Genomic DNA, 27039 nt, shown 5'->3' on the forward strand with positions numbered 1-27039 from the left:
AATGATTCATTACTTGTTGGTTACTGTCAAAATATATTTTCATAAAATCTGTACATTAGATATTTCAATGAAATAGGTAGATAGGTAGGTACTCATCTACTCATACCTTAGACTCATACGCTTAATAGTCCAATTGTCTATGATGTGTGTTAGGGTCTACGTACATATCTAGAAATACTTCGGAAGGTTCTATGTATTGAGAATTTTCGTCATCAATTTATGCTTATAAAAAGGCAGGAAGATTCCTGCCTTTTCATAAGCATACATTGTTTTATTTTCATCTCAAAAGCACAGAAAATATGTACGGAAGGAGCAACATTGAACAAGGTACTTACCTATCTAAACCACATCTATCTAAACTGAAGTTGTGCAAAATATTTTTATTTATTTTGGACTTTATTATCACTCAAAGTTTGACGACCTCGGTGCCGCAGTGGTGGCAGTGCTTGCCTCTGAACCGAGAGGTCCCGGGTTCGATCCCCGGTCGCGGGTCATGATGGAAAATTATCTTTTTCTGATTGGCCCGAGTCTTGGATGTTTATCTATATATGTATTTGCTATAAAATATAGTATCGTTGAGTTAGTATCCCATAACACAAGTCTCGAACTTACTTTGGGGCTGGCTCGATCTGTGTGATTTGTCCTAATATATTATTATTAAAGTTTCAAGTACCTACTTATAGTTAGTTGGCTTTTTTCAAATTGATGATCCAAGATAATAACATATTAAAATATTTCAAATAGGTACCTTACACTACTCTATTATCTAATGTCGTAATTTTCGTCATCCATTATATAATAAATATGGCTAGTAAGTAGTACTATGTACCTACATTCCTTAACGGCAGTTTACACAACAAATTATATCACGGTCCCTAAACAGCCGCCGACTGATGTAAAAAAGAAAGTGCCGTCCTTAACCGGAGCTTAGCACGCGCTATGAATGATAAGGCCGAGCACCGCTGGAATGTGCCACTTCGGATCTAAGTAGGCCACGCAGTGAATCATAACATTGCAATTTCACTGACCGGCGCTCATATCCAATGGTGAATGAAAAGGCCATTGTGGTAATTAAATGTAAAATTTATAAAAGGTACTTGCGTTACCTGGATTCGGACTACTTTTTACAACATGGCTATCAATGATATTTTTATTCATTTTTTAGAACTTCTTTTGGATAGTAATATCTCTATTTCCAACAACCATGGAATTAGTGGGTACTCCGATGCCAACAACGTAAAGACAATCCGACATGAATCCAACATTTTCGGGTGTTGGATAAAACTATAAAAACTAAACGCTATTTGACCATTTCCAACTTTAACGTTTATTTGACGTTACGTTTTGTTTTTTATTTACCTACCTATTTTTGGCCAATGTGATGGCATGGTGTTCTCTGAAATCTTAATTTTTAATGATTTAACCCATTTTTTAACAAATTAAATAAAAATATGCCTCCGAAACAAGCTAAGAAAACTTTATGGGTGGATTGTGAACGTTGTGGCTGCAGTATAACCTCAAACGACAAGCCCGTTCATGTGGAGTTAAATTGTGCAAAAGATCAGTTAAAATGTCCGTATATCGAGGCTGGAGTCCTATATTCTTGGCTCGTGAGGGGTGGAGCGCCCCCGGACGGCGTGCCAAGAGATGCGGTTATGGTTCATCCATCAACAAGTTCTTTAATAGGAGCCGTCATTGGAGGTCCCTTGGAAATCTGTAGAGATGGGGCCCCTAAGCTTGTGAAGCGGATGTGGCCCTCCAAAAACTGTGCCCCCGCTGCTGTTATATTACCCGCTGCAGGTAAAATTATAAAATACTTTTTATGAAGTGTATTATCATGACAAGATGTGAAGTATATTTAGCTATCTGCCCTATTGGAAACATTCCAATTTTCTGGATAATTTCATCATATGAAAGTTTTTGCATTTTTTGATGGCCATAATTCTACTTGAGATAATAGTTTTTGAGCGTATTTAATATGAATGTGGATTTTAGATGAAACATAGATTGAATTACTATAAAAATTAATGTGATTACAGATCTACCTAGTGCATGGTGCGGTGACAACAAGAAAATCACAGTGTCAGTTGTAGAAAGTAAAATCCCGAAAGCTACCAGTGTCTCCATCAGAATCCAAAGTCACAAAATTGAGACAGACATAAGTGGCATATTGAAACAGCACTTTTATAACAACTTTGTATGCGTTGGCAGCATTTTAGTTTACTATTACTTTGGAAAGAAACTTGACATAGAAATACTTAATTTAAAACGTGACATTTCTGATTGTATAAATGAAACTTGGTGTGTTTTGGATGAAAACACTATATGGCGTGTTGAAAAAGATGTAGTACCAAAAAGTAAAAGAACTTTATGCTTAGGCGGCGTTGATGATATTTTAGATGAAATCAAAACTTTTATCGATATATCTTTCAACAAAAATGGCATTGCATCAAACTTTCAACCAACTAGAGGTCTCTTGATCTACGGCCATTCAGGTATAGGAAAAACTGCTATCTGTAAATATTTAATTGAACACACCCAATGCCATCATATTGAAGTGAATGGCCCAGCTATATTTAGCAAATATTTCGGTGAAACAGAAGCCACAATGAAAAGTTTGTTCGCAAAAGCGATAGAAAATGAACCTAGTATTATTTTAGTTGATGAAATTGAAACTATTTGTCCGAGGCGTTCCTCGGGGAGTACAGAACAAGAAAGAAGGATAACCTCAGCTTTCGTATCCCTTTTGGATAATTTACATCAAGAGAACAGTAGAGTATTTGTTTTGGCCACTACAAGGAAACCAGATGCAATAGATCCTATGTTGAGAAGATTTGGGAGACTAGATAAAGAGATAGAAGTGCCTGTTCCAGACAGAATTCGAAGGAGAGAAATTCTACATAGTCTTTTAAAAAGTCTTCCCGGTAAAATTTCATCTCAAGATATAGATTCGATTTCAGAACTAGCGCATGGTTACGTAGCAGCTGATTTAGTGAACCTTTGTACTCAGGCGTCAATGAAATGTATGAAGCGTTCAAGTGATCATATTGAAAAGGATGATTTGATGGCAGCATTGACTATAGTGAGGCCTAGTGCCATGAGGGAATTGTTAATAGAAATTCCTAATGTGAGATGGTCAGATATCGGTGGCATGGATAACTTGAAATTAAAGTTAAGGCAAGCTGTTGAATGGCCATTGAAGCATGCTGACAGTTTTCAACGCTTAGGGGTTAAGCCACCAGGGGGCGTCTTATTATATGGTCCTCCAGGTTGTTCAAAGACTATGATAGCAAAAGCACTGGCCACTGAGAGTGGTTTAAATTTCTTATCAATAAAAGGGCCAGAATTATTTTCAAAATGGGTTGGAGAGTCTGAGAGAGCTGTTAGGGATTTATTTAGAAAAGCTCGTCAAGTGGCGCCCTCTGTAATATTTTTCGATGAAATGGATGCTATTGGGGGGGAAAGGGGAGTGGGCGAAGCGGGAGTACACGAAAGAGTCTTAGCCCAGTTGTTGACCGAGTTAGATGGGGTAGTGCCATTGAAGTCGGTCACTATATTGGCTGCAACAAACCGTCCGGACAAAATGGACCGGGCGTTATTGAGGCCGGGCCGGCTGGACAGGCTAATCTATGTACCTTTGCCCGATTATGAAACTAGATTGCAGATAATAGAGTTGAAATTAGCAAAAATGAGCGTCAGTGAAGACGTGTCAGCAGAGAATATAGCACAGATGACAAATAAGTTTTCAGGAGCTGAACTACATGCTGTGTGCCACGAGGCCGCTTTGAGAGCATTGGAAGAAGACTTGAATTGTCAAGAAGTGACATTGAAAGACTTCCAAGATGTTTTGAAAGATTTCACACCGAGAACTCCAAATTATTTATTAAAAGTTTACGAGGAGTTTGCTTTGGGACAAAAATCGGGTTAATAAATCTTAAAATGTGGCTTTCTATTCAGAAATTCGACCTTAACTAGCAACATATTCGAAAACGACTAACATTTCGGAAATACCAGTACTAAGAAACGTTCTTGTAATGGTCCCAGTCCCATCCATGAAGAATGGATCCTTTATGAAATCATAGATAGATTGTGTTGACCAAGAACTAACCTATTTAGGCCTGATAAACAAATATGGCTGACGAAATTTATATCTATTGTAAGTTTAAATGAAAGATTTTAATATGTAAAGTGTTAAAATAAAAAGCGTTCAAGATGTTTCATTATTTAATTAATAATAATGTACGAAAACTTAAAACTAGTTGTATAAATATACTAAGCCTAATTAATCACAAGATCACTAACAACTCACAATGTCAATTCAGCTATACAAGGGGAGCCATGCGCTTTTCGCTAATACTAATCCCTAGACCTTTATGCGAGGTTTTAGGGGGTCGCTGTTCAATTTTGTGGATCGTGTTGGATATGTCCTAATATATGAGCTGGCAAATGCTGCATAGCGTGTAAAATATAACACGATCCTTGTGACAGCAGGATGAACCGATACATTCGAAACGAGAGCGACAGAGACGGATGTATTAGTTTAATCTGTCACAGAGATCAAGCTACGTTTTACAAACTTTAGACATAAAATATAACAATAAAAAATGCACGGTCATCAGAATCATTCTGTAAAGAATTGCCTGCGTAATCTACGAAATTGAAAAACTAAGGATTATTAATAAACAAGTGGACAGGGAAGCACGATTGCGCTACTAAAAATTCGCTTCCCATTAACCACCGAAATGTTAGGCTATGTAGGAATGAAGGCCAAACAAAACATCCCACAAAAACGAACAGATATATACTTATTATGGGTCTTATCACACAGAACATAAGGGTCAACCTCAAGTCTTTGACAAAACTCAGCTAATGTCGAGTCAAATGTAAATAAAAACACGGAATTGTAGTACCTAGTATTACAATCATCGTACGAGGACTTACACTTATAATGAACTAATGAACTAACCCTGTTATTAAAAAGATAAAGCGTACTTTGAGCTAAAGTATGTTTTGTCACTATCTCACTTTATAATATTTGGCATTGACAGAACGAGAGAAAACATAAACATAACAAATAAAGTATGCTTAGAAATAACAGGGTAAGTTTATGAGTTCATATTTTGGGTACCCAAAGTGTTGTGTCATATACACATATGTTATATACATATGCATGTGTTATATTATGTTCCTACACGACACTTCAATTTTACATGTCAATTTGTAATTTTTCCATAATATTTACAAATAATTACAATACGTTTTTTTCATAAATATAAATAAAATCTTAGGGGAAGGTTCTCAATCTTTGCCTTTTACACAATAAATGCGAAATCGTCTTATAATTTGAGACCAAAATTCTTCCAATCTTGCACACATCGATATTACATTCAGGTCAAACTTTGCTGAACTACTAGTATACGTTACACCAGTTAGAAAGTAACTAACAGAAATTATCTGTGTATCTGTGTGTGTCTCTCATGTTTTGAAAGTCAAAGTCTACAATAGACAAAATGTTTTTAGAGAAATTTTTTTGAGAAAAAAATTGTTTTTAAATAGGTACAGTCACGAATAGTTGCGTCTTTGAATAAAATTTTACAATGCAAAAGTTTCATTACTTTTCAGTCTTAAAAATATTAAAATTCATTAAGGCGCTTTGTACCGCCGAACACTATAATTTAATTTTTTAGCGAAAAAAATATTTTAACAGGTTATGCCGCACTAGATAAATAATGTTATTAGGTATATGGCTGTGGAAATATGTTTTTGTTTTCGCTAAGAAATAAAAGAAACTGAAAAAAATGCTATGGTGGCGCTGGTGCCTCGGAACAAAGCGCCTTATATTGCCAAGTACAAATACCGACCTAGAAAAATTATGTCGAGTGTCGAAAAATGAAATGACTCCGTCGCGGGTCTCCCATTTCATTCTCGCGCAATATTTATGAAAGAGACGGGTAAAAGCCACTGCGCACTCTGGCTAACGCAGCGGACGCCCCGATATCAGTATAGTCTTCATTGTTTCTAAATAAATAATATTATTTATTCACCAAAAATGAAGTAGGTATATAGGTATATGTGGCCGTCCATATAAATAGGGACCTTATGGCGGCTGTCATTTAGCTCTTCATTGCCGCTGTTCGAATACAAAACAACGGCAATAATGGCGTAAATGCCGGGCGCCATAAGGTCCCTTTTGATTTGGCATAAATTTTTTGTGCATTACGTATTCCATGCTTATCATAGTTCTATCATTCCCTGGGATTGCGCTTAACTCAAGTTTATATTCGAGTGAAATTGCCAGGTCGAGTGGTATTTTAGGTGCGATTATCCGTGACATTTTTGACATTAAAATTTTTGACATCACAGCTTGTGGGCCTTATTGTACCTGGAAAAAAAGATATACAAATGTTTTATTGTTGTGTGTATTTATTATTTTGAAGCGATGATGGTTCAGTGGATAAGACGCCAGCCTGACCATAAGGTCCAAGGTTCAAACGTCTGACACATGAAAAGTAGTTTTCGTAGACAATCACTTGCTTCCGATATATATAAATAGGGACTATAATATATAAATATATACTATTTGAAAAGTTACGCTAGATGGGGTTAGTATCGTCATGAACGCTATTACGTGACTAAGAACCTTATGTCACTAGTATTAAGGTTCACATGCTAATGATTCTAGAATATTCTCGCAATAAACTCACCTGACAACAAAACAATACAAGCATATTTAAACTCGAATATAATCAGGGTAGGTGTCTACGACTGCACTTACTTGACATAAACGAAAATCACTCTTATTTCTACTAATAAGGATCACGCTAAGTGTACAATTTTTCACCCACCTCACCTGGCAACAATACACATCTAGACACGAAGTATCTCAGTATGTCTATTGTAACATATAGCGATCCAATCAGGCTGCGTGGCGCCCCACTGAATCTGGTTGACTTCCCCCTCAGCCGCGGTGTACGCCAGTATCGGGTCCTCAATCGCGCGCGGCATTTGCTGGATGTCCCATATCAGGGCTTGGTGGTCGTCACCCGCTGTGCAGATGTGACACGAGCTGTATGGAAATATGACGATTCAGCGATTTCCGATAAAATATAACAAGCCTTCGCCAACCTAAATTTCCTACGGGAACAGTAGCTTTTCCGGGATTAAGCCTACCCTATGTCCTTCTCCATATTTCAAACTACATGTATGCAAAATTTAAGACTGGTTGAGCAGATAGAGGGAGTGTAAAGAGTACAAACAAACTTTTGCATATATTATTAGTTAGTATCTGACAGATAAATTAACCGCTAGATAAAAATCTATTTCTAACTGGCAAATAACTAAGGCTAAATTAAGTCATCTGCCTAAAGTTAGTAAGTTTATAACTTTTAGATGTTTATTTTTTTTTATTATATGAATTAATTAACAATAAAAATAATATATTATATAATGACAATTAAATTGCAACGCCTTCCCAGGACTCATTTGTGCACTTAAAATGTTACAATAAGACCTACTAATAAGTACACCAAATGAAAGCAATAAAGAACTATAGAACTATGAATATTATTATAAAGTTAATTTCAGAAAATGTAAAACTCATATATTAATAGTATCAGATGTAGGTTACCTGTGCGGCGCCCAGGCGATGCCGTTGACGCACGCGCGGTGGTTGTTGAGGCGCGCCACGGGCGTGCACGGCACGCGCACGTCCAGGATTATCACCTGGTATATGAACAATCATCTTCATCGGCCATTTTAATTACCCCACTGCTGGGTGTGTTGTGCCCGCTTCTGTTTGTGTCTTAGTGAGCTTAGTGTGACCGTTGAGTGTTGTCCAACTTTGTTTTGACACAAGCGCCCTGCCCGGCTTCGCTCGGGTACAAATATAATAAACCATACACCTAAACCTTCCTTTACAATATCTATTCTTACGCCAACAGTATAAATAATCGACTATAGTTTTTGAGTTTATAGCTTTCATACAGACAGACAGACGCGACAGAGGGAGTTTTAATAATATGTAAGGATAATATAAGATATTGCTGAAATTCTTGCAAACTTAGAAATCACATTTGTTAAGTTCGAAAGGAATTCTAGAGAATTCGAACAATCTCGGCGGCACATCAACAATCACAGTACACAAACAAGGTAAGATATGATACAAAAATCGTTGAATTTCTTTCAAACTTTCGAAAACACGTTTCCTAAGTTCTCGAGAAATTCTCGAGAATACAATTTCTCGGCGGCACATAGAATACTTTGCATACACACAACAAACATTTTACACATTAAATTGTAGAAAACATGAAACGGTAGTGCGTGCGTGCAATAAGGTGAAGGTTGATGGGTTATGAGCAAAATAGGAATAAAATGGAGATTTAGAACAATGCAGTAAATTATTTTATTTTCACAGAGCAAAACTACATACATTGTTGGCGACCATTTCTGAGAGAGAGAGAGAAAAACTATTTCTTTCTTCTTTACAACTGACAATGTCAGTAACACACAATGAGTATGAAGGTATTATATATTTGACGACCTCGATGGCGCAGTGGTAAAGTACTTGCCTCTGAACCGAGAGGTCCCGGGTTCGATCCCCGGTCGGGTCATGATGGAAAATGATCTTTTCCTGATTGACCCGGGTCTCGGATGTTTATCTATATATGTATTTGTTATAAAAATATAGTATCGTTGAGTTATAGTATCCCATAACACAAGTCTCGTACTTATTTTGGGGCTAGCTCAATCTGTGTGATTTGTCCTAATATATTTATTTATTATTTATTTATATCCAGTTTAGTTTACACACTCTAACAAAGGTTCACTGTTACACTGAACGTAATGCCGGCACAGATTTTCAGCCCTCAGCCAGACTTCCTGCGACGCCACGGACAGCACAATAATATATACAACACCACTGCTATACATAAACAGTCATATAACCAAGATGAGACAGACATACCTCGCAAGCGTCCATGGCGACGGTGGCGAGGTAGTTGGGGTCCTGCTTGTTCCACGCCAGCCGCAGCAGGGGCGTATGCTGCGGGTCCTATATGGAAGTGTTTTATTTGTACAATTTTTACCGGCTATCAGATAGACACCGTGTCATGATTACCACGGTACTTACCGTGGGTAATACTATAAATTTTCTATTTTATTCGAATTTGACGACCTCCACTCCGTGGCCTAGTGGTCATCACGCCGGACTGCTACACTGGAGGTCCCGGATTCGATCCCCGGTCAGGTCAACATGGAAAATTATTTTTTTCAGATCGACCTGGGTCTTGGATATTAACTATATAATGTATAAGATATAGAATATAGTATTGGTGAATTAGTATTTCATAACACATGTCTAGAACTTACTTTTTTTTCTATTAAAACAGTTAAAGATTTCTATCATTTTTATTTAAGAAGCAGATGGAATCTGTTTTTAAAATTAATTTTAAAAGCAAATTTGAAACTTTGTATACACATTTAGTTTGGATGACACAATTCACTATTATGAATTATGCATGATCCGATGGCTCACCCAGAATCGGCTCCCAACGAGGGAACTCCTCAACTTACTATATAACGTAACATGATATAATTTAACTTAGTCACGTGTTGTAAAACATATCTAACAAATGGCGTCACCTCGTAGATGATGGTGGAGTGCTCGAGATGGCGGAGGTCGAACATCCGCACGGAGCCGTCGGCGCCCACGGACGCGAACATGTCCCGGCCGCCGCCCGCGCGGCTGAACGCTATGTCGTACACCTCCTGCCATCGTATTATGCAAGGATACTTACTAATCCTAATTCTGTGCCTCCTGTGTTAAGTGATTTTAAACTTTATCTTTATCAGAAAAAGATATATTATTTTTAGGTCCAACTCACGTTCTTCTATCTTCTATAGTTTCGAAGATAATTTTGTGCAAAATGGTATATATAACTGACGGATTTTTTGGTAAAAACATAGTCATCGACTATCAATATTTGTCAAGGTTTTGCACTCTTGTAAAAATATGAATTTTCACTTGTATCACAGGAGGCACGGAATTATAAATAATTATAAATGTGAAAGTAAGTTTGTTTGTTACCTCTTCACACTCTAGTCAAACAATCTTGAATCCTAACAAATATTATAAATGTTAAAGTTTATTTGTTTGTTACCTCTTCACGCTCTATCTACTCAACCAATCTTCTTGAAATTTTGCATACATGTAGCTTGTAGTATGGAAAAGGACATAGGGTACTATTCACTCACATGTAACTCACTATAGAATTCAGCTTTGCTTTCCATCTGGTTAACTGCTAGCCAGATGGGAAACAATCAAACATCAAATACTAACATTACAAATCCTTTGGCATGCTCAGTAGTACACAAAATATCATTTCAAAATTAGAAAAACGAATTTCATTTTTTATTAAAAAGCTGTCCCTATTATTATTATTTAATTCTACTATTATTATAAATGCGAAATTGGATATGTGTAAGTTTGTTTCTCTATCACACAAAATCTGCTGGATGGATTGTAATTAAATTTCGTACATGGATAGAATATAAACTGGAATTTAATTAAATTTCGTACATGGATAGAATATTGTATTGTAGAATATACAGATTGTATTTAAATTTCGTACACGAATAAAATATAAACTGGAATAACACATAAAGTACTTTTTATCCCAATATCCCCACGGGAGCGAAGCCCCGGGACTCAGCTAGTTATTCATACAAAATAAGCCAATAAACACAAAACCATGGTTATAAACAGTTGATAGTATACCTTGTCATGAGCGATCAGTTGTGTCTTCACATGCCCCGAGACCTCGTTAACCCTACCCAGCACCTGACCAGTCTCCAGCCCCCAAATGGTGCAAGTGGTGTCGATGCTACTCGTGCCAATCAAGTTCGGGTCCACCTCGTTCCAGTCGAATGAGGTCAGAGGCGCGCAGAAGTCTGAATTCTTGTTGTTGTTCAAGACGCATTCGAAGAGGGTGTAGGGCTCCCCCGCGCGCCAGATGCGCAGGTAATCACCTGGGACAAATCAAAAATGGTGTTGAAAAATAAAGTTTTGATAATCAGTGAAGACTGTATGAATTTGGCCTTGTGAACTAAAACGTCTTGAGGTTCGTGAAATTGCTCCAAGATAGATGTTAACAGAGTGTTAAATAATCGCTCGGAAAAACATACAGTCTCCATTTTAAACTACACTAGCTGTCCGACCTGGCTTTGCTAGGATAAAACCATAATATACTCTTAAATCTTCCTGCAGAATCACACTATCTATTAAAAATTGCCTCATCAAAATCCGTGGCCTAGTTTTAAAGATCTAGGCATATATAAGTTTTTTGGACTTTGTATTGAAGTGATGATTAAGTAATATATTTTTGCTTTTTTAAATTTTTTTTGAAGTATGCTAAAATACATACCACTGGTGGCCAGAAGGTCAGGATACACTCCCTTGCTGTCGGGTATCCACATGATCTTGGTGGTGGGGTAGGGGTGATCGAATGTGCTTTTGGGGCTGAATTCACTGGTCTCTTCATCTAAGGATATGATCTGCACCTGTTAAATATATATGATATATAATATATATTTTTTAAAGTTAGCTACTAGAAACAGTTTAGAGTTTAGAATAGATTAGATAAAATTTTCAATTTTCAAGACACACATTCATCAGCTTAATTAGGTGCTTGTGTTATAAGCTACATCAGGATCAAGAAATTATCAGAATACACTTACTTTATTATTGTACTCCTCAACAAAACTGCCAAGGGCAAGCCGGAACCTCTTGTCTGGTCTCACCGACCAGTTCATGGAGTACAGGGGCCATGGGGCTTGGTATCTAAAAAACAGTACATTTATAATAATAATAATAATAAGCCCGCAGGGCAGCTTGTGGCGAGCTGTTGGGGAGTAGCGACCCCACGGACCTGAGTGCTCCCAGGGGAGGCCCCTGTTCCTCACCTCCGCCTTCCTTCCCCAAGGTCGGGGTGGAAACCGAGAGGTAACAGGACCCCTACCTCTGGCTTGCCTTCATCGGCCGGCCAGAGTGGAGTCGCGAGAGCTATATGCTCGAAGGGTGGAAGTGTAAAATGTCATAACGCCGGGGGCGTCTGACTGGATCACCATGATTTCGCGCCCCGCAGACTCACCTCTCTACACCCTTAGCCGCCCACGCCAATGTTGCCCCTTTGTCGCCAATCACGGCGACTGATTTGAGGGGCCCATCTAGTGAGCGGCGAGTCACCACCTGCCACTGAATAGTCAGTTATCATGATTATGGCAGGTGACCGCACTCTTTGCAATAGCCCATTCTCAGTCCATCCAAATTTCATTCTATAGACCAGTACTTCTATCCATTATTCTGCAATAGTTCACACTCCCGCCGAGACCTACTCATGGGCATATCATTTCATTGGTATATCCGGGAGTGGGTCTTGGCGGGAGACCTACACAACATCAAAATTCTCCAAAGGGCCTCTACGTGTTGGATCCATATCCCCACGCAAGCCTCTCAAAGGACCGGACTATGTGCCGTGAATCCCAAAAGGAGATACAAATAATAATAATAATTGTTTATTTCGGCAATAAATGAATACCATATTAAGTGTTAGTAACTATGTTCTTAAAACTATGTTAGTTACTTATTTAAGTGGATATGGGTCCAGTGTTTAAAAAAGGGGCCATCTACCCTGCCAGCGATAATAGTGAGGAGACTGTTGGGGCCAGCGGCCACTCTCCGCATCAAGGAGGCCACCCTCTTTCGCACTATGTCTTGGAAGGTGTCCACGCGCGCCTCCGCGAACATCCCAGACGCGGAACAATTATTATATTGGACACGCAAGGCGCTGTGTGCTTTTTGTGTGTAATCGACCCATAGATTGCACGTGTAAAACACTTGGCAGAATGCCTTAAACAATGTGAGCTTAACACTTTATTTATTGCATTTCTCTCTAGAGAGATAACCAGTTTGAAATAGTGCTGTAATGTGTTTGTGCTGACATCCCCAACCAGGTAATCTCCCGTGAGAATTTCAGGATAAAAAGCACCCTATGTTTTATTCCAGGTTATGTTCTACCCGTTTACCAAATTTCATAACAATCCCTCCAGTAGATTTTACGTGAAAGACTAACATACATACATTCCTCACAAACTTTCGCATTTATATTATTACTAGGATAGGATTTAAATTTTCATTTCACATTTAATTCAAGCATCAAGCTGTAATAAATGGATGAATGTGAGGATTTTTGTAATGCAATCATGTAAAATCTATTGGACAGAATACATGAAATATATGGCAGAATTTAATCAAAGAAAAACGATATTATCTCATAACTAATAGAACATGGGTGCTTTTAATCACGAACTTTCCACAACTGCGAAGCACCTGGCTGCAACTAGTGTAATTATATCAATTTTAAATGTTCTTACTTGTAAATTTCTTTGCGCTTGGTGCTGGAGCTAGCAGTTGAAGAGCTGCTATGTGGCATAGACATTGTGGTCGCCAGGATTGCAACTTTTCTGAGCAAATATCTGCAAATTCCATAACAATATTGTAAGAAATAACGTTCACACAACTTATTGTTATCTTTTATATACTGAAAACACATAAACGTGCACCATTATAAAATATATCTGTAAAAATAGAACGAGATTAAAGGACTAATACTACCTCACAAAATACGATTTTCAGGCGAATCAATAGACAAAACATAGGCTCACACAATTTTATATTGAGAGAATCACTTCTATGCGACTTTATTTCTTTTTGAGAATTTTAATTTTAAAATTTCATGATCAGCAAACAAACAAGCATTTTCATAGACTTGACATTTGTTTGTGATGTGACGTTTTACTTATGCTGTGACATTTACTTTTTTAAATTGCCTTATTATTTTTTATTTATATGTCGAAGACAAAGAAAACTAATGACGAAGGGTAGAATTTGAATTTTATTTTATGATTTAAATATTTACTATTTTTAATATGAAAGTAGTATAGAAATATTTACATTTTTTTACCTTTTGTATCCTATCTCATTTATAAATGTATTTCTATATCTATTTCATTTGGGTACGCTAAAATATAGTTTTATGTCTTTAATTGAATCTTTTAAAGGACAGTTCTGTTTATATAGCCTGGTCATGGAATTAGTAGATACTCCGTCTACGAAGTACTTACTAAATCCATGAGCCTGGTAAACTGGTTCACATTTTGGTACGAGTGTTGTACAAGAGTTAAGTTTGTAGGTATTAAAAATAAAGTCTAGTTCTGCACCACTCGTATTGCAAACCATAGATTTTAAAAGGGAAACGCGGTCTTATCTCTGTTGCGAACTGCGAATTTTTATGTCCTTATTATGTAAATAAGAAACTACAGCCGACGGCTGTATGGGCTTAGATCCCTTTGCCTTTCACACATGGATAAATGAACAAAAATAAAAACTATGTCTTTCTGTCACTGTCAAACATCAAACAAATACCTACACTTATTTATGGCATAGTTTGCACTAAATAATAGTCCCTTATCTTCAATATTTTGTGTTAAAAATATAACGTTGTATCGTTGCACTAGGAATCCCAATGCTGTTAATTCATACATAAAGTTTTAATAAATTGCCAGACAGAAAAAACTCACGATGACTCTCGCAGAGTTCTTCAGCTGCTCCCTGCTCGCATATGGGGCTCCGCTGATGATGTTCGCGATGACAGTAGCGAACGATCCCGTTCGGATCATCATCATGATAGCGGCAGCGTTTGGATGGCTGCTATCGTTCCTCTGTTCTTCTGTCGTGTGGTATGCCGTAGTGCCGTTACGGTCCTATCTAGCATTTGGCATGACTTTTGCTATAATTTTCCAGGTACTTACTTTAATTTACAATTATTTTACTGGTTTTTGAATAGCAATACACATATACCATAGATTTGTCATGTAAGTTCTTGTCATTACAGCCTATGAATCCATTCTTCTTTTCAAGATTTTTTTTAATTTACAATTATTTTACTGGTTTTTGAATAGCAATACACACATACCATAGATTTGTCATGTAAGTTCTTGTCATTACAGCCTATGATTCCTTTTTTTTTTCAGGAATTTTTTCGCTATGGCACATACCGCCTTCTAAGGAAGACTGAGGCAGGCCTGAAAGAAATCTCGGAGAACCATGACATTGGCACCAACAAACTGGAGATGGCCTATGTTTCAGGACTTGGTTTTGGCACAATGAGTGGGGCTTTTGCACTTGTGAATGTATTAGCAGATTCTGTAAGTATTTATATTTTTTGGATGTCTATTAAAACATTCAGTCTTACTACAAAATGATATCTAAAGAAAAACATAGTGAAAAGATAGAAAATGTCTTTACACATAATGACTGCAGCCCACCTAAATAAAGATGCAATGCCATAAAACACAGATACATAATTTGTAGCAAGTGCTTGTAACTTCTTAAAATGGCAGGATAATGTGTACTACTCATTGTTCTGTAGTAAGACTTGTAAAAGTACAATGGAAGTAACAAGTTAAATATTTCCATTCTATTATACCTGAAAATAAAAAAATTTGATTCACATAGAAATTTTGGACAACCTGTACCTGTATTTTGTAACTTGTATAAGTTTTGTACATATTTATAAAATTAGTCATATAAATTAATCTAATTACCTTCCAGATTGGCCCGGGCACTCTAGGACTCCAAAGTGGCTCAGAATACTTCTTTGTAACAAGTGCGGCAATGACTTTATGTATGATCCTTCTTAACACATTCTGGAGTGTCATATTCTTCAGCGGGTGTGACGAAAAGAACTATTTCAAGATAACATGGGTTGTTGGTTCCCATTTCTTTGTTTCAGGACTCAGTTTACTTAACAGTAGGCATGTGTATGCCGCCACTATTATTCCTTCATACATAGTTTTGATAGTCACGGCTCTGACTGCGTACAAATCTGCTGGAGGCACTTTTCAAAGCTTTGTACAGACTTTCAGGAGGAGGACGTAAATGATCCTCAGATGTAGGTGTTGTCATGACATATTCAATGAATTATAGGCTAATTGAACAATTGCTGGCAAATTCACAATGTATTTTATGTTTTACATAAGTTTTAGTAGATAACTGTGTACATATTAAAGATTTTTTTTATTTTTGTATAGGCTACATATGAGTATAGGTAATATGTTTTAGCAGCATAAAATAACTAATCGAGATTTAATTTTAAAAAAATCAGGACTTATCTAAATACTCTAAACTATATATACTACATCCTAGAAAATCAATTTTAACTTTGAGTAGAAAAATGCAATAACTAATCCAAATTGTAAAAAATAATCCAATTTAGTTATGGGTAGAATGAGAAAAAAAAAAATAAAAACTTCCTAACTAATAAATGCGAAAGTAAGTTCTTTAGATTTGTTACCTCTTCTCACTGTATCTACTCAACAAATCTTGAAATTTTGCATACATATAGTTTGAAGTATGGAGAAGGTAACCCCAAAGGTTTCATCCCGGAAAAATATCTTTTCCTGTGGGATATTTGCGCGGGCGAAGCCGCGGGCTAAAGCTAGTCCGACGTATGTAAAAGCTGTAGTTATCTAGATGTTAGTAAGTTTATAGACTTGTGTAAATCGAAATCAATTTTATTATTAAGTGAAGACTGATTGGAATTGTGTAGAATTTAACTTTTCATTGCTGTTATATACATACTAATGCCTCTATCTATGCACGGATTTGCAAATATATAAAACGAGAGCTGAAAGGGAAGACAGAGAAAGTGTCCAAACATCATAATATATTTCTATAAAGACTAACTATAAGAAATATCTTATAAACGTGCAGTTATGCTCATTCTATTCCTCAATTTGGCTGTCCTCCAAACCAATGCCTATTTGTTTGTTATTGTTATTGCCGGGCATTTTTGGTGTGGTGCCGCCCTAGTATATTTATATATCCTACCGTGGATGACGTACGAAGCCACTTAGGACACATCATAGCCTTGGTAGATGATTGACAACCGCATTCCCAAAGAGGTTTCACGTGAGGCAGGTCATAAACTCAGCCAAATCTTCAAAATTGAAAGGTATATTTTTTACATGGATTTTTGGAGATTCTCATGGAGGCCGGGTTTCAGGCGCCACAGCCGTGAATGCATCAGGGAACACTGGTATAGAGGGATTGGAGGAGAAGAAAACCATAATTCGCTCGTTTGGTATAAATAAAACGCACCAAGAAAACGCGTATCTGAAATACACGGTCATAAGCCAAAGTCGAGGCTTTTGTGTAATTGCTAATATTAGAAGCTATATGTATTGTATTGATTTTGCTATTATTAACAAGCAAATAGTTATTAATTGCAAATTAGATAAATTTTATATACCAGTTGTGTTAATTATCTTCTTGTTAAGTCGGAATGGCTATTATATAATATTCGACCAATATGTGGTATATAACATAAACACATCAACGTCAATAATATTTTAATATATTGTATTTATTGCTTAGTAACTACAATAGATTTATGTGATATATAATTAAGTTTCCATTCCCTAATTAAATAACAAGCACTACAATTTAAATGGACGGAAATTATTATGTATTAATTTAATAAAGTGATTCATGTCTACACAATGTAAATTTTTTTTTACAAATCACACAGATTGAGCTAGCCCCAAAGTAAGTTCGAAACTTGTGTTATGGGATACTAACTCAACGATACTATATTTTATAACAAATACATATATAGATAAACATCCAAGACCCGGGCCAATCAGAAAAAGATCATTTTCCATCATGACCCGACCGGGGATCGAACCCGGGACCTCTCGGTTCAGTGGCAAGCGCTTTACCACTGCGCCACCGAGGTCGTCATATTATTTACTCCCTTATTACTCTCGTTAGAAATTCACGGTGCACACTCAGACCACATAGAGGACCCTGGGAGAGTTGATGTTATGTAGGTCTCCGGCCAAATATTATTATCAGAAGAGTGAAGCTATGGTGCATCTAGCTTAATCTGCTTCCATAACAATATTGTAATTTGTGATACACGAAATTCTCACATATTCACAGCTCAACCACTGGACAGATTTTGAGAAAAATTGGAATATATATAATTCATTATCAACAAATCTAGGCCAATGCAGGCAGAGCTCTGGGCAACAGCTAATTAAACATAAAATTATATTTATAGAATCGCCACAGACGCCTTATATTTTTTATCTACATAACCTCTTGGCGCAAAATGTCCTTTTGCCCAGCAGTGGGACAGAATAGGTTAAAAAAAACCGAGCCTATATCTATGCAGGTTCAGTCAAGATTCATTGGCTTCATCAGCCAGCTGCGTCAGCAAGGTGTCCACTGTCCATACAGAGTCTGCAGTGTCGTCTTCCACCTGCAATTTTGGATAGAAACAAAATTTACGTCCACAAGGCTCTGGTGCGTAGTGCACCAGAGCCTCGTGTGCATTTTATCGAGTGTTATTGCTACCACTGTTGTCACCTAAAGGCATCTGATCCGACTTTTACGATTACCTACCGCATTCTAGTAGCAAGTAGTTGCATACCTACACATGTGATGTCTTCTGTCATGATGGGGACCAATATTGTTTAAATTTCTTCTCATTGTTCTTCTCATTTCTTGACATTGCTTCTCAACAGTGGTAGTTCAGAAATTATGGTAGTTTGTAGCTTTTTGAGATAAATATAATTTTTATTTGTCTTTGCATATAAAGCGTCAATATTTGAATAAATGCTTTGATTTTGAATAAGTGTTCAGCTTAAAAATACAAATATTTTTATTATACTTTAATACCTGAGGTATGTATGTGTTTAGGACTGCTAAAACTGCATCTATACCATCTGCGGAGCCACTCAGCCCTCCGCCTACTTCCGACAGGGCATTCACTGTTTCTTTGTCTTTATGGTCTGGTCTGTAATATATAATGTAAATATCTATGTACATATCTAATTACCTAGTTTTAATTTATAATTAGTTACTATATGTTGTCTTTAACATTTTATTTGTGAAGAAATTAAATAAATAAAAGGAACATACCTATTACCCACGGTAAATATGAATAATACTTACGGAGGTGGCATAGAGATTTCCTTTTCAAACATGTCCTGCAAATCATCCAGGTCAGGTATTGTAGGTATATCGTCACTGGAATCTGGAGATTTTTTAGGTATAACATATTCTCTGAAAGTAGGTATATGTAAATAGAAAAAGTAATCAGGTTCCTTGCTTAAAAGTTCAGTAAGTTGCAACTACATTTTATTACGTCTTTGTTTTATAAAATATTTATAGATAAAGACTTACTTTGCTTCGATGTGGGTGCCTTCTGCCCATACCCCAATTTTTTTAGGTTCAGGCACAAAGTCTGCCATTGGAAACCAATTTTATCTCTGAGCAGTCTCTTTGATAATGAATGGTACTAACAGGAACATGGAAAATTGATACCACACCACTTTATTTTAATAGTTATCCCTTAATATTTTGTCTAGCTAGCATCCAAGCAACAACAACAAACAAAACAATTTTTTTTAGTTTGAAATGTTTTTTTTTTAATTTCATGGCTCCATCGTTCGCTAAAACGATGATTTTGCCAACGTCAAGGTTTGAAATGTATGTGTACCTATTTGTTTGTTTGACATTTTTGACAGCAAGTAACTTACATTTTTAAATTATAATGCAATGTTAGGAAACAATGACATTGACATCATTTTTTATTTTTTCAATAAAGTTCGGCATAGGTATGTAGTTTTTATTCTTCTTCTTTTTTGAGTAGTACCTATTAAGTGCATACCTACCTATATGAGCGCCAAAAATATTTTTCTTTAAACCTAGCCAGATTACATTAATCCTAATTTTTAAATGTAGTCATATTAGTAGAGATTAAGTCATATTAGTAGAGTCTACTAATATGACTACATTTAAAATTTTGGATTATAGGTCTCGCTCGATTGCTAGCCAAAAATAAGTATTTTTGCAATCGAGCGAGACCGATTTGGTGTGGTGTGGTCAATATTATTAAAGCCTTTCGATTCCGGAGTAGACAGAACCCATGGATGGGTGAGACTTAGCAGTTCTGGTCCAGTATACAGTCCAGGTCAGTATACCCGGGATTTTTTTATTTTTGTTGATCTGTGAATCCCATACTTTATCACAAGTAAGTATAATGTAAATAAAATGAATTTATGATAATTAAAATATATTTTATTTCTTCACATATATATAGCTAAAGATAAAAAATATAACATTAACACTCATTTGACGCTCAGCTCACTGTATTGCACGAACACACACATTTTTAAATTTCCTTTTTAACAACTTACCTGTTAAATTTTCGTTTTACGAAGTTTACAAATATCAATGGTTTGACAAATCTCCATACTAACAATAAAATTCTTGTACGTAATAAAATCATGTTGAATATAAAAAAAAATATAAAACAGTTTACAAACACATAAAAAAATATCGAATGGTTGTTACAAAGTTGTTTTACAGAATGACAAATTTACTGGACCCATTGACAAAAATTGGCAATGTTTTGAGAAAACCCATGTGACAATTATTTCTTAATCTTTCTAATTTTCTCTAAACAGCCAAGGGCTTATTTCATTTGTTTGATTACACAACACTTCCAGCGATTTTAAACCAACTCAATTTATCCTAAAATAAGATCACGCGTTATGACATAATCATAAGGTAACTGGGGTAATTGTTCTTACTGTTTTGATTTTTTTACATTATTAAGAAGGCAAATACGCATGCGGCCCATCTGAGAAGTGGTCACGCGACGCGTCACACCACGGTCAACACTGTTGCAGGCCTTGAATTAATCTCTACACGCCCTTTTTGAAAACTCTATGAAGATTCCATAATTCTATGAATAGGTACTACAGTCCAAAGTGAATGTGGATTTCACTAATCTGTTTTCAATCGTGTGATGAAAGTTGTGATGTTATGTTTGCAACATTAAATTCGCCATTTTTAGAAGTTCAAATGTTCAATTGGATCAGTGACAATCGGCCCTATATAACTAACTCAGTTCGAAATATTGTACACACAATAGTCATCTCTACTCAATAGAGATGGTATTGTCCATTTTCATATCAAAAAGTAATCTCTTAAAGTACTTATACAAACAATGATCACAAGTGCAAAATTATGAAATAGAGAATTTAATTTTGATTACTAATATTTTTAGATGATTTTCATTTCGATTACTAAGTTTTTCTTTTTTAGTTTGACAGCCGTTACCTAGCAATTATAGCACATTCAATCTTTATGGCGGTATTCCACTTATCAAAATCTTTTACAAATATTAATGCTAAGTATTTCTTTCATACACACCATTATAAATTTACTAAATTTTTTTGATGTAAATGAATTATGTAGTTGTTAACTTTTCTGGCTTTTTTAACTTCAACGTATTTTTATTTGTTAACAACCTAAACAATTGAATAATGAATTGGATAAATGAAATACCGCCGTTATTTCGGAGCATACATTATTTAATGAATTAATGTTCGACACATGTGATTTGGTAACTACGACCACACAGGGGCAGGTCGCGAGTGGATCTCCTGCGGCCCGCAACAGGCGGCGCCCGAGTCCTCCGCACATAGGTAGAGCCACCACTGTGACTAAAGTAAGCTATATTTCCGAGTCAGGCAAAAGACCATGTTTAAAAAATATCTCATTTATAAGCAAATATATTTCCATGCAAAATATGAGGGAAAAGCAATTGAGATCAGGATATGTTCTTTATTTCTCCCGAATCGGAAACTATGTTATTATATTATCTATGTCCATGTTCATAAGATTTGAGTAATATTTACAAAAGTCAACAGTTTATGATTGAGTTATTCTTATGTATTCGATATTGTAATAAAATACAAATTCCTTAATAAAAAAGGCACCATATAGGACAAGACATGAAAGATGGTTTTGTAAAATATCTTATAAGATTGTATAAAATATGAAATATTACTCTTTTAAATTATAAGAACAAATATAGCCTAGCTCAGTAAAAATATTGTGTACTTATTTATATCCTTCAAATATAATTTTAAAAAATATAATAGATACATAATCAAAATGCTGCATTTAGCTTTATGGAATGTAAAGTTTAAGTTTAAAAATAAAAGAGGAAACAATACATTTTATGCATAGTAGTGACATGTTGGGCACCACTTTTGTTTGGAGATCAAGCATGACATTAACTATAAAGCCATCATTCGCTCACTAGCCCCATCCCACTGCTGGGTATTAAACTGGAGTTAAAGCAAAAGATGTTAGACAAATTCTTTGGAGATCAAGCATCCATATATTAAAAAAATTACTGACTGTAAACAGAATACTCCATTAATCTATATTTTTATAAAATTCTGTACAAATTCAACATCATTATAACAAAATTTTAAGCTATAAAATGTGATGCAAATGTAATATTCCTTAAAGGGCCTTAAATATAAGCCTGTTCTTTACTAAATTAATTAGAACATGCATATACTGAACCTAATATAAATGCTTTAGAGTGACGTTTATTATGTTATTGTAATGTTAATCAGAACAATACGTTTTATTACTATTTTACTCACATTTTTTGTTTCTTTTCTTACTTTGTTTCTATTTTTTTCTTCATATTATTTACCATTTAATGATAACTCATATCAGTTCTAATTTCAGCATTAAGAATACTGTTAGTAATAACTACACTGGATGTTTCTTAAACCACTGGTATTATAACTGATAATCCTTAGTATATCCTATGTAAGCATTATTTCGACATTTTTAAACACTGTATAGTCACATTTCTGTGATTGCTGTGAGCCATGTTTGCTATGTGGAATGAAACAAAACTTCACTATTTCACTAGTTGACTGTTAACTAGAGCCTTATTTCCCTGGAAAAGAAGTTATGAGAATCTATTTACTCGAAACCAAGAGTCTATTTTGCATTAGAACACCAATAGTTAGTATTGTGGAACTCAAATATCATTGCCACTGCACTCACATTGGTTCATTAATCTTATAATCTACAAGTCTTTAAGACTATTTATACTTTCAGATTTAATAAATCACTGAGCCTGCATCAGTGTGTCACTGACATTGTTATTAGACCTAATGGACTTATGGGCTCCAATGACATAATAGCACAATCACTGACAAACAGTCCATTCACATTACCATGCAAATAATCTCTACATATAAGTTCTTCTGGACTCAGATTTTTATGTTAAAACGAACTCATAGTAAGTTCTTCACACGGGGCCCTGGGCTCCGACACTCAACGGCTGAAGAAACCGGGTAGCCGCTCAGATGAGAGAGCGAATAAGCTCTTCACAGATAATCACTAATTTTGTCACTATTACACATTTATCACTGTCACAAAAACACTACGGCTGGAGTAAGTCACTGGTGGACAATCTGTTGAGACTGTCGGAGAGGTCCGGCCCACGGTCGGCGAACATTGACGATATGATGGACAGCTCCGTGGAGTCCACCGCGGCGGCAGCACCAGCGTTCTCCTGGAGAAGGCTGGTGAACGACGGAGTGCTGTCCACGCCTGTTTCCATCATCTGTGGTATCTGTAAACGATTTAATATTAAATTACTTTATTACGTCTAAACATCCAAACACAGCCGGTCAACTGTTCTGCTAGTCGTGCAACAGAACATTTAAAATAAATTTGGCCTGGCATAGTTATATAGATCACAATAGAAATACCATGTATATATTTATCTTCTTCTATGTAATATATTTATATACTATCTCTTTTCTTTCGATTTTGATGAAATTTGGAACAAATATAGTTAATGACCCGACGTCAAATGTAGGGTACCGCGTGGTCGTGGGCGTTATTTCAACTAACCGTTTTATTCAACTGTTTTCTATGCTCAACGATCCAACTGGTTTAATCATAACTGCAAAAGTAGTTGGAATGCCCAACTGGTTTGCTCCGACGTAGCCGCGCGCGCCACGGAAACAACCGAACATCTACGAATCGAATACATTCAGAAGGCGAGATGCCAACAATGTTTTGGTTAAGAAAGACAAAGACAAATATCGCTGACTGACTAACAAAATGTCTAGTACCTATTTGATGTCTAAATTCAACATAATAAAATAATTTAAAATGACACGTTATAACACTACAGTGTTATAAGTGTCATTTTTTTTTTAAATACAGTTTTTTTTTCTTTCACACTACAGTGTGATATTATTGTTCTCTTCTAGGCAAAACAGTTGCCTACGTGCAATGCGTTGAACCAAAAAACGCTACGAATCAGGTGAAAAAACAAAGCCACGTTGTTATATCAAACCAGTTGGCAACGTCAACTGGTTTAGTAACTAGTTGCCCGTTGAACAAAAACAGTTGAGTTTCGTTGGCTCGAAAAACGTCAACGACCCACCACTAGTACCGGGGGCGGAGCTGCTGGCAAAAGCAAAAAAGTTGTTTAACTCGTTGATAAACGCGGCATTCGCCCGCGTAAATTTCCCACGGGAGCAAATATTTTTCTTGGGATGAAAGGTACCCTATGTTCTTCTCCGTACTTCAAACTATATATATACAAAATTTCAAGAAGACTGGTTGAGTAGATCGGGCGTGAAGAGGTAACAAACTTACTTTCACTTTAGTCGAACGATTTTTCTTCTCTTTTGACGAAGGAGGGTATGCCAAGCATGTCAGGGATATCATTTAATACAAAGAGTGGAAGATAGTCTAGACGAACTGATAATATTTTTCAATAGCTCTACAGAATTAAATTTTATTACCAATTGAGATTTTAATTGTTAAGCACTTACCGGTGCATATTGCTGAGGTACAGGCACCGGGATCTGCTGCATCATCCCCGGGGACATTTGCCCCATCGCGGGCGAAATGGACGACGGGGACATTTGGCCCGCCTGCATTGGGGACATCTGCGCAAGCGCTGGCGACACATGGCCCATGGCAGGCGACATGTGGCCCATAGCGGGTGACACGTGGCCCATTGCCGGTGAAACGTGGCCCATCGCGGGTGAGACGTGGCCCATGGGCGAGTGTCCCATGTGCGATGGTGTGGGGGACATCGATTGGTCCAACTGCTGCATGTTGGGGCTCATCGCAGGCACCTGTGAAAAAACAATAATACATTGATTTGATTTAATTTTGATTTCACGCAATCGAAGTTTATTCCATCAATTTTCTCAATTTTTTTAATGTACTTACATTCACTATTAGGTCTGGTCATGCTATACCAATGCTTTGGCATCCAAACTAAACGTGTGTACAAAATTACAGCTCAAACGTTGGAAGATTTAGTTACAAGATTCGAACCGAACTTATATACATTAAAATAAAAGCTTGTAAAAAATCCCTGTGCTTCGACGCCCTATGGCAGAAGAAGCCGGGAAAACACTCAGATGAGAGAGAGTGAGAGAGAGACGATGATGTACCTGCAAAGTGCCCTGCATGTGCAAGTCCCTGTCGTGCGAGGGGGACAGCGCCTGCAGCTGGTAGGGCGAGCCCTGCCACGCCCACTGCTGCGTCGGCGGCGTCGACCGCTGCACGGACGGGCCCGCCATTTCATACCACTGAGCCAAACAATATTATGTTCAGTTGATTATTCAGTTCAGTTTTTGACAAATTTCAATAATTTTATTGAAAATATTGTAATTTTTTTTTATGTTAATTCGTCGGTCTTAATTTTTATTATAGGTACTACATTTGTTAATTGACGTCTTTGGAGAAAAGGCCGCGGTGAAGTTTGTTGCGCCGCTTCTTCTTCACCTGCGCTTTGGAAGTCGGCAGTAGACTTAGTTTAAGTAGTTTTTTCGACGTCAATAAGTGATGTATTGTATATCCATGGAATTAGTAGGTAATCAAATCCACGTGTATGTTATCATACATTGAATTTTTTTTCATTATACACATCAAAATCGTGAAGCAATTCTATGATGCATTATGCATACTAGTGTATAAAAAACTTATACTTTTTTTAAATAGAATGACGTAAACTAATCGTGATTAAATTAGATCATTTCAAGAAATGGCAATACAATCAATTTTATGTTTTCTGTCAACATTGAATTTTCTCTGTTTTCACTCTTTCCGAAAAACGTCATCTCGCTGGTAAATTTGCAATCAGAATAAAAGTTTATTCTAAGTTTGCAAATTTATTTCCAAAACATGTTTTACTCTTGACTTTCATTAAATTTTGTAAGAATTTCCTAATGAAAGTGACAATTTCAAATAATGATTAAATTCGTTACTAAAATTTAAAAAATAAAAACCTATAAAAAGGCTTTAAATTATATTTCTAGTATTTTCCGAATATGGTAAAGTTGCATATCTTTTTACCTTTATAATATTTACCAAACATATAAACCGTTTTAGCGTCTTAACATTAGGAACACCCTGTTTATTATGACGAAACAAATCCTATAAAAAAATATATATTGAACAGTTCCCTCGTTTGTGAAAGTGGGTAAAATCCAAGATGGCGCCTCACCTGGTCGTTGAACTGGTTGATGGGCCGCGGTGACAGCTTATCTGCAAACAAATTGCAGTATTACGGCCGAGTTTCATGTTGTCATGATACACTATGGTGATAGATTATAGTGTGATTGAAGGTCACGATAGTGTACATGATACACTATAGTGACCTTCAAGGTTAACGAAACCAATAATAATGATAAACTTTTAAACTTTCCAGACTTATAAGACAATCGTATCTTGTGTGAGTGTTAATATTAACAGTATGTATTTTAAATTTATACATTTCTTTAAGTATTAAATCAATTCTTAAAGGATAATAATTAACAGAATAAGCATATAAATAAAAAGGATCGCAAATTAATAAAGTGCCTGAACTAGGATGTAAATAAATCACCCTGTGTATTTATTGGACACTAGCTTTTGCCGGCGGTTCCGACCGCGTAAATTTGCCACAAGAGCAGTTATTTTTCCGGAATGAAAGTTGCCTTCAAATTACATATGTGCAAAATTTTAAGAAGATTGCTTGAGTAAATAAATCGTGAAAAGTAACAATCTCACTTTCG

The 27039-nt window shown here is 36.2% G+C and overlaps 5 protein-coding genes across 6 annotated transcripts in view; 2 read left to right on the top strand and 3 right to left on the bottom strand.

Annotated features, from left to right (window-relative positions):
- The first annotated feature begins 1342 nt into the window (after nucleotides 1-1342).
- LOC128676480 (uncharacterized protein) lies at nucleotides 1343-4215 on the top strand. Its single transcript, XM_053756611.2, has 2 exons — nucleotides 1343-1800; nucleotides 2040-4215. Exons 1-2 carry the CDS (start codon nucleotides 1452-1454, stop codon nucleotides 3926-3928), a joined length of 2238 nt encoding a protein of 745 aa, XP_053612586.1. The 5' UTR covers nucleotides 1343-1451; the 3' UTR covers nucleotides 3929-4215.
- Nucleotides 4212-13828, bottom strand: wap (wings apart). Of its 2 annotated transcripts, none has more exons than XM_053756615.2 (10): nucleotides 13670-13828; nucleotides 13429-13530; nucleotides 11734-11836; nucleotides 11421-11556; nucleotides 10775-11025; nucleotides 9640-9765; nucleotides 8963-9049; nucleotides 7628-7722; nucleotides 6851-7066; nucleotides 4212-6018 (listed from the first exon to the last, which is right to left on the bottom strand). In XM_053756615.2, exons 2-9 carry the CDS (start codon nucleotides 13491-13493, stop codon nucleotides 6868-6870), a joined length of 1062 nt encoding a protein of 353 aa, XP_053612590.1. In that variant the 5' UTR covers nucleotides 13494-13530; nucleotides 13670-13828; the 3' UTR covers nucleotides 4212-6018; nucleotides 6851-6867. The 2 variants fall into 2 exon arrangements, with proteins under 2 accessions (XP_053612590.1, XP_053612589.1); XM_053756614.2 differs by having other exon boundaries at nucleotides 4212-6382; nucleotides 13670-13810.
- A 637-nt stretch (nucleotides 13829-14465) lies between these two features.
- aph-1 (anterior pharynx defective 1) lies at nucleotides 14466-17617 on the top strand. The gene is made up of 3 exons (XM_053756933.2): nucleotides 14466-14857; nucleotides 15088-15261; nucleotides 15668-17617. The coding sequence occupies exons 1-3, from the start codon at nucleotides 14636-14638 to the stop codon at nucleotides 15992-15994; spliced, it is 723 nt and encodes a 240-aa protein (XP_053612908.1). The 5' UTR covers nucleotides 14466-14635; the 3' UTR covers nucleotides 15995-17617.
- A 616-nt stretch (nucleotides 17618-18233) lies between these two features.
- LOC128676474 (uncharacterized) lies at nucleotides 18234-19572 on the bottom strand. The gene is made up of 4 exons (XM_053756606.2): nucleotides 19307-19572; nucleotides 19076-19186; nucleotides 18800-18917; nucleotides 18234-18380 (listed from the first exon to the last, which is right to left on the bottom strand). Exons 1-4 carry the CDS (start codon nucleotides 19372-19374, stop codon nucleotides 18300-18302), a joined length of 378 nt encoding a protein of 125 aa, XP_053612581.1. The 5' UTR covers nucleotides 19375-19572; the 3' UTR covers nucleotides 18234-18299.
- A 2688-nt stretch (nucleotides 19573-22260) lies between these two features.
- The window catches only part of dl (dorsal), a 40193-nt gene continuing 35414 nt past the window's right edge, over nucleotides 22261-27039 (bottom strand). Inside the window, exons 11-14 of the mRNA XM_053757207.1 lie at nucleotides 26490-26530; nucleotides 25435-25572; nucleotides 24802-25110; nucleotides 22261-23582 (exon numbers count right to left, since the gene is read on the bottom strand). Coding sequence (XP_053613182.1) covers nucleotides 23391-23582; nucleotides 24802-25110; nucleotides 25435-25572; nucleotides 26490-26530 — 680 coding nt within the window. The 3' untranslated portion in view covers nucleotides 22261-23390. The remainder of the gene's footprint in view (nucleotides 23583-24801; nucleotides 25111-25434; nucleotides 25573-26489; nucleotides 26531-27039) is intronic.

Source organism: Plodia interpunctella, chromosome 16 (assembly GCF_027563975.2).
Source record: "Plodia interpunctella isolate USDA-ARS_2022_Savannah chromosome 16, ilPloInte3.2, whole genome shotgun sequence".
NCBI classification, from domain to species: Eukaryota; Metazoa; Arthropoda; class Insecta; order Lepidoptera; family Pyralidae; genus Plodia; species Plodia interpunctella.

What these genes read in the sequence shown, in the direction of transcription:
- LOC128676480 (XM_053756611.2), top strand. Translation starts at nt 1,452, where the DNA reads ATGCCTCCGAAACAAGCTAAGAAAACTTTATGGGTGGATTGTGAACGT. An exon ending in TGTTATATTACCCGCTGCAG is followed by an intron (nt 1,801 to 2,039) that starts GTAAAATTATAA and finishes ATGTGATTACAG; the next exon opens with ATCTACCTAGTGCATGGTGC.
- wap (XM_053756615.2), bottom strand. Translation starts at nt 13,493, where the DNA reads ATGTCTATGCCACATAGCAGCTCTTCAACTGCTAGCTCCAGCACCAAG. An exon ending in ACTCCACCATCATCTACGAG is followed by an intron (nt 9,050 to 9,639) that starts GTGACGCCATTT and finishes ACTTCCATATAG; the next exon opens with GACCCGCAGCATACGCCCCT. An exon ending in TCGCCATGGACGCTTGCGAG is followed by an intron (nt 7,723 to 8,962) that starts GTATGTCTGTCT and finishes TTCATATACCAG; the next exon opens with GTGATAATCCTGGACGTGCG.
- aph-1 (XM_053756933.2), top strand. Translation starts at nt 14,636, where the DNA reads ATGACTCTCGCAGAGTTCTTCAGCTGCTCCCTGCTCGCATATGGGGCT. An exon ending in CTTTTGCTATAATTTTCCAG is followed by an intron (nt 14,858 to 15,087) that starts GTACTTACTTTA and finishes TTTTTTTTTCAG; the next exon opens with GAATTTTTTCGCTATGGCAC. An exon ending in TGAATGTATTAGCAGATTCT is followed by an intron (nt 15,262 to 15,667) that starts GTAAGTATTTAT and finishes ATTACCTTCCAG; the next exon opens with ATTGGCCCGGGCACTCTAGG.
- LOC128676474 (XM_053756606.2), bottom strand. Translation starts at nt 19,374, where the DNA reads ATGGCAGACTTTGTGCCTGAACCTAAAAAAATTGGGGTATGGGCAGAA. An exon ending in GAAATCTCTATGCCACCTCC is followed by an intron (nt 18,918 to 19,075) that starts GTAAGTATTATT and finishes TATATATTACAG; the next exon opens with ACCAGACCATAAAGACAAAG. An exon ending in TAAACACATACATACCTCAG is followed by an intron (nt 18,381 to 18,799) that starts GTATTAAAGTAT and finishes CCAAAATTGCAG; the next exon opens with GTGGAAGACGACACTGCAGA.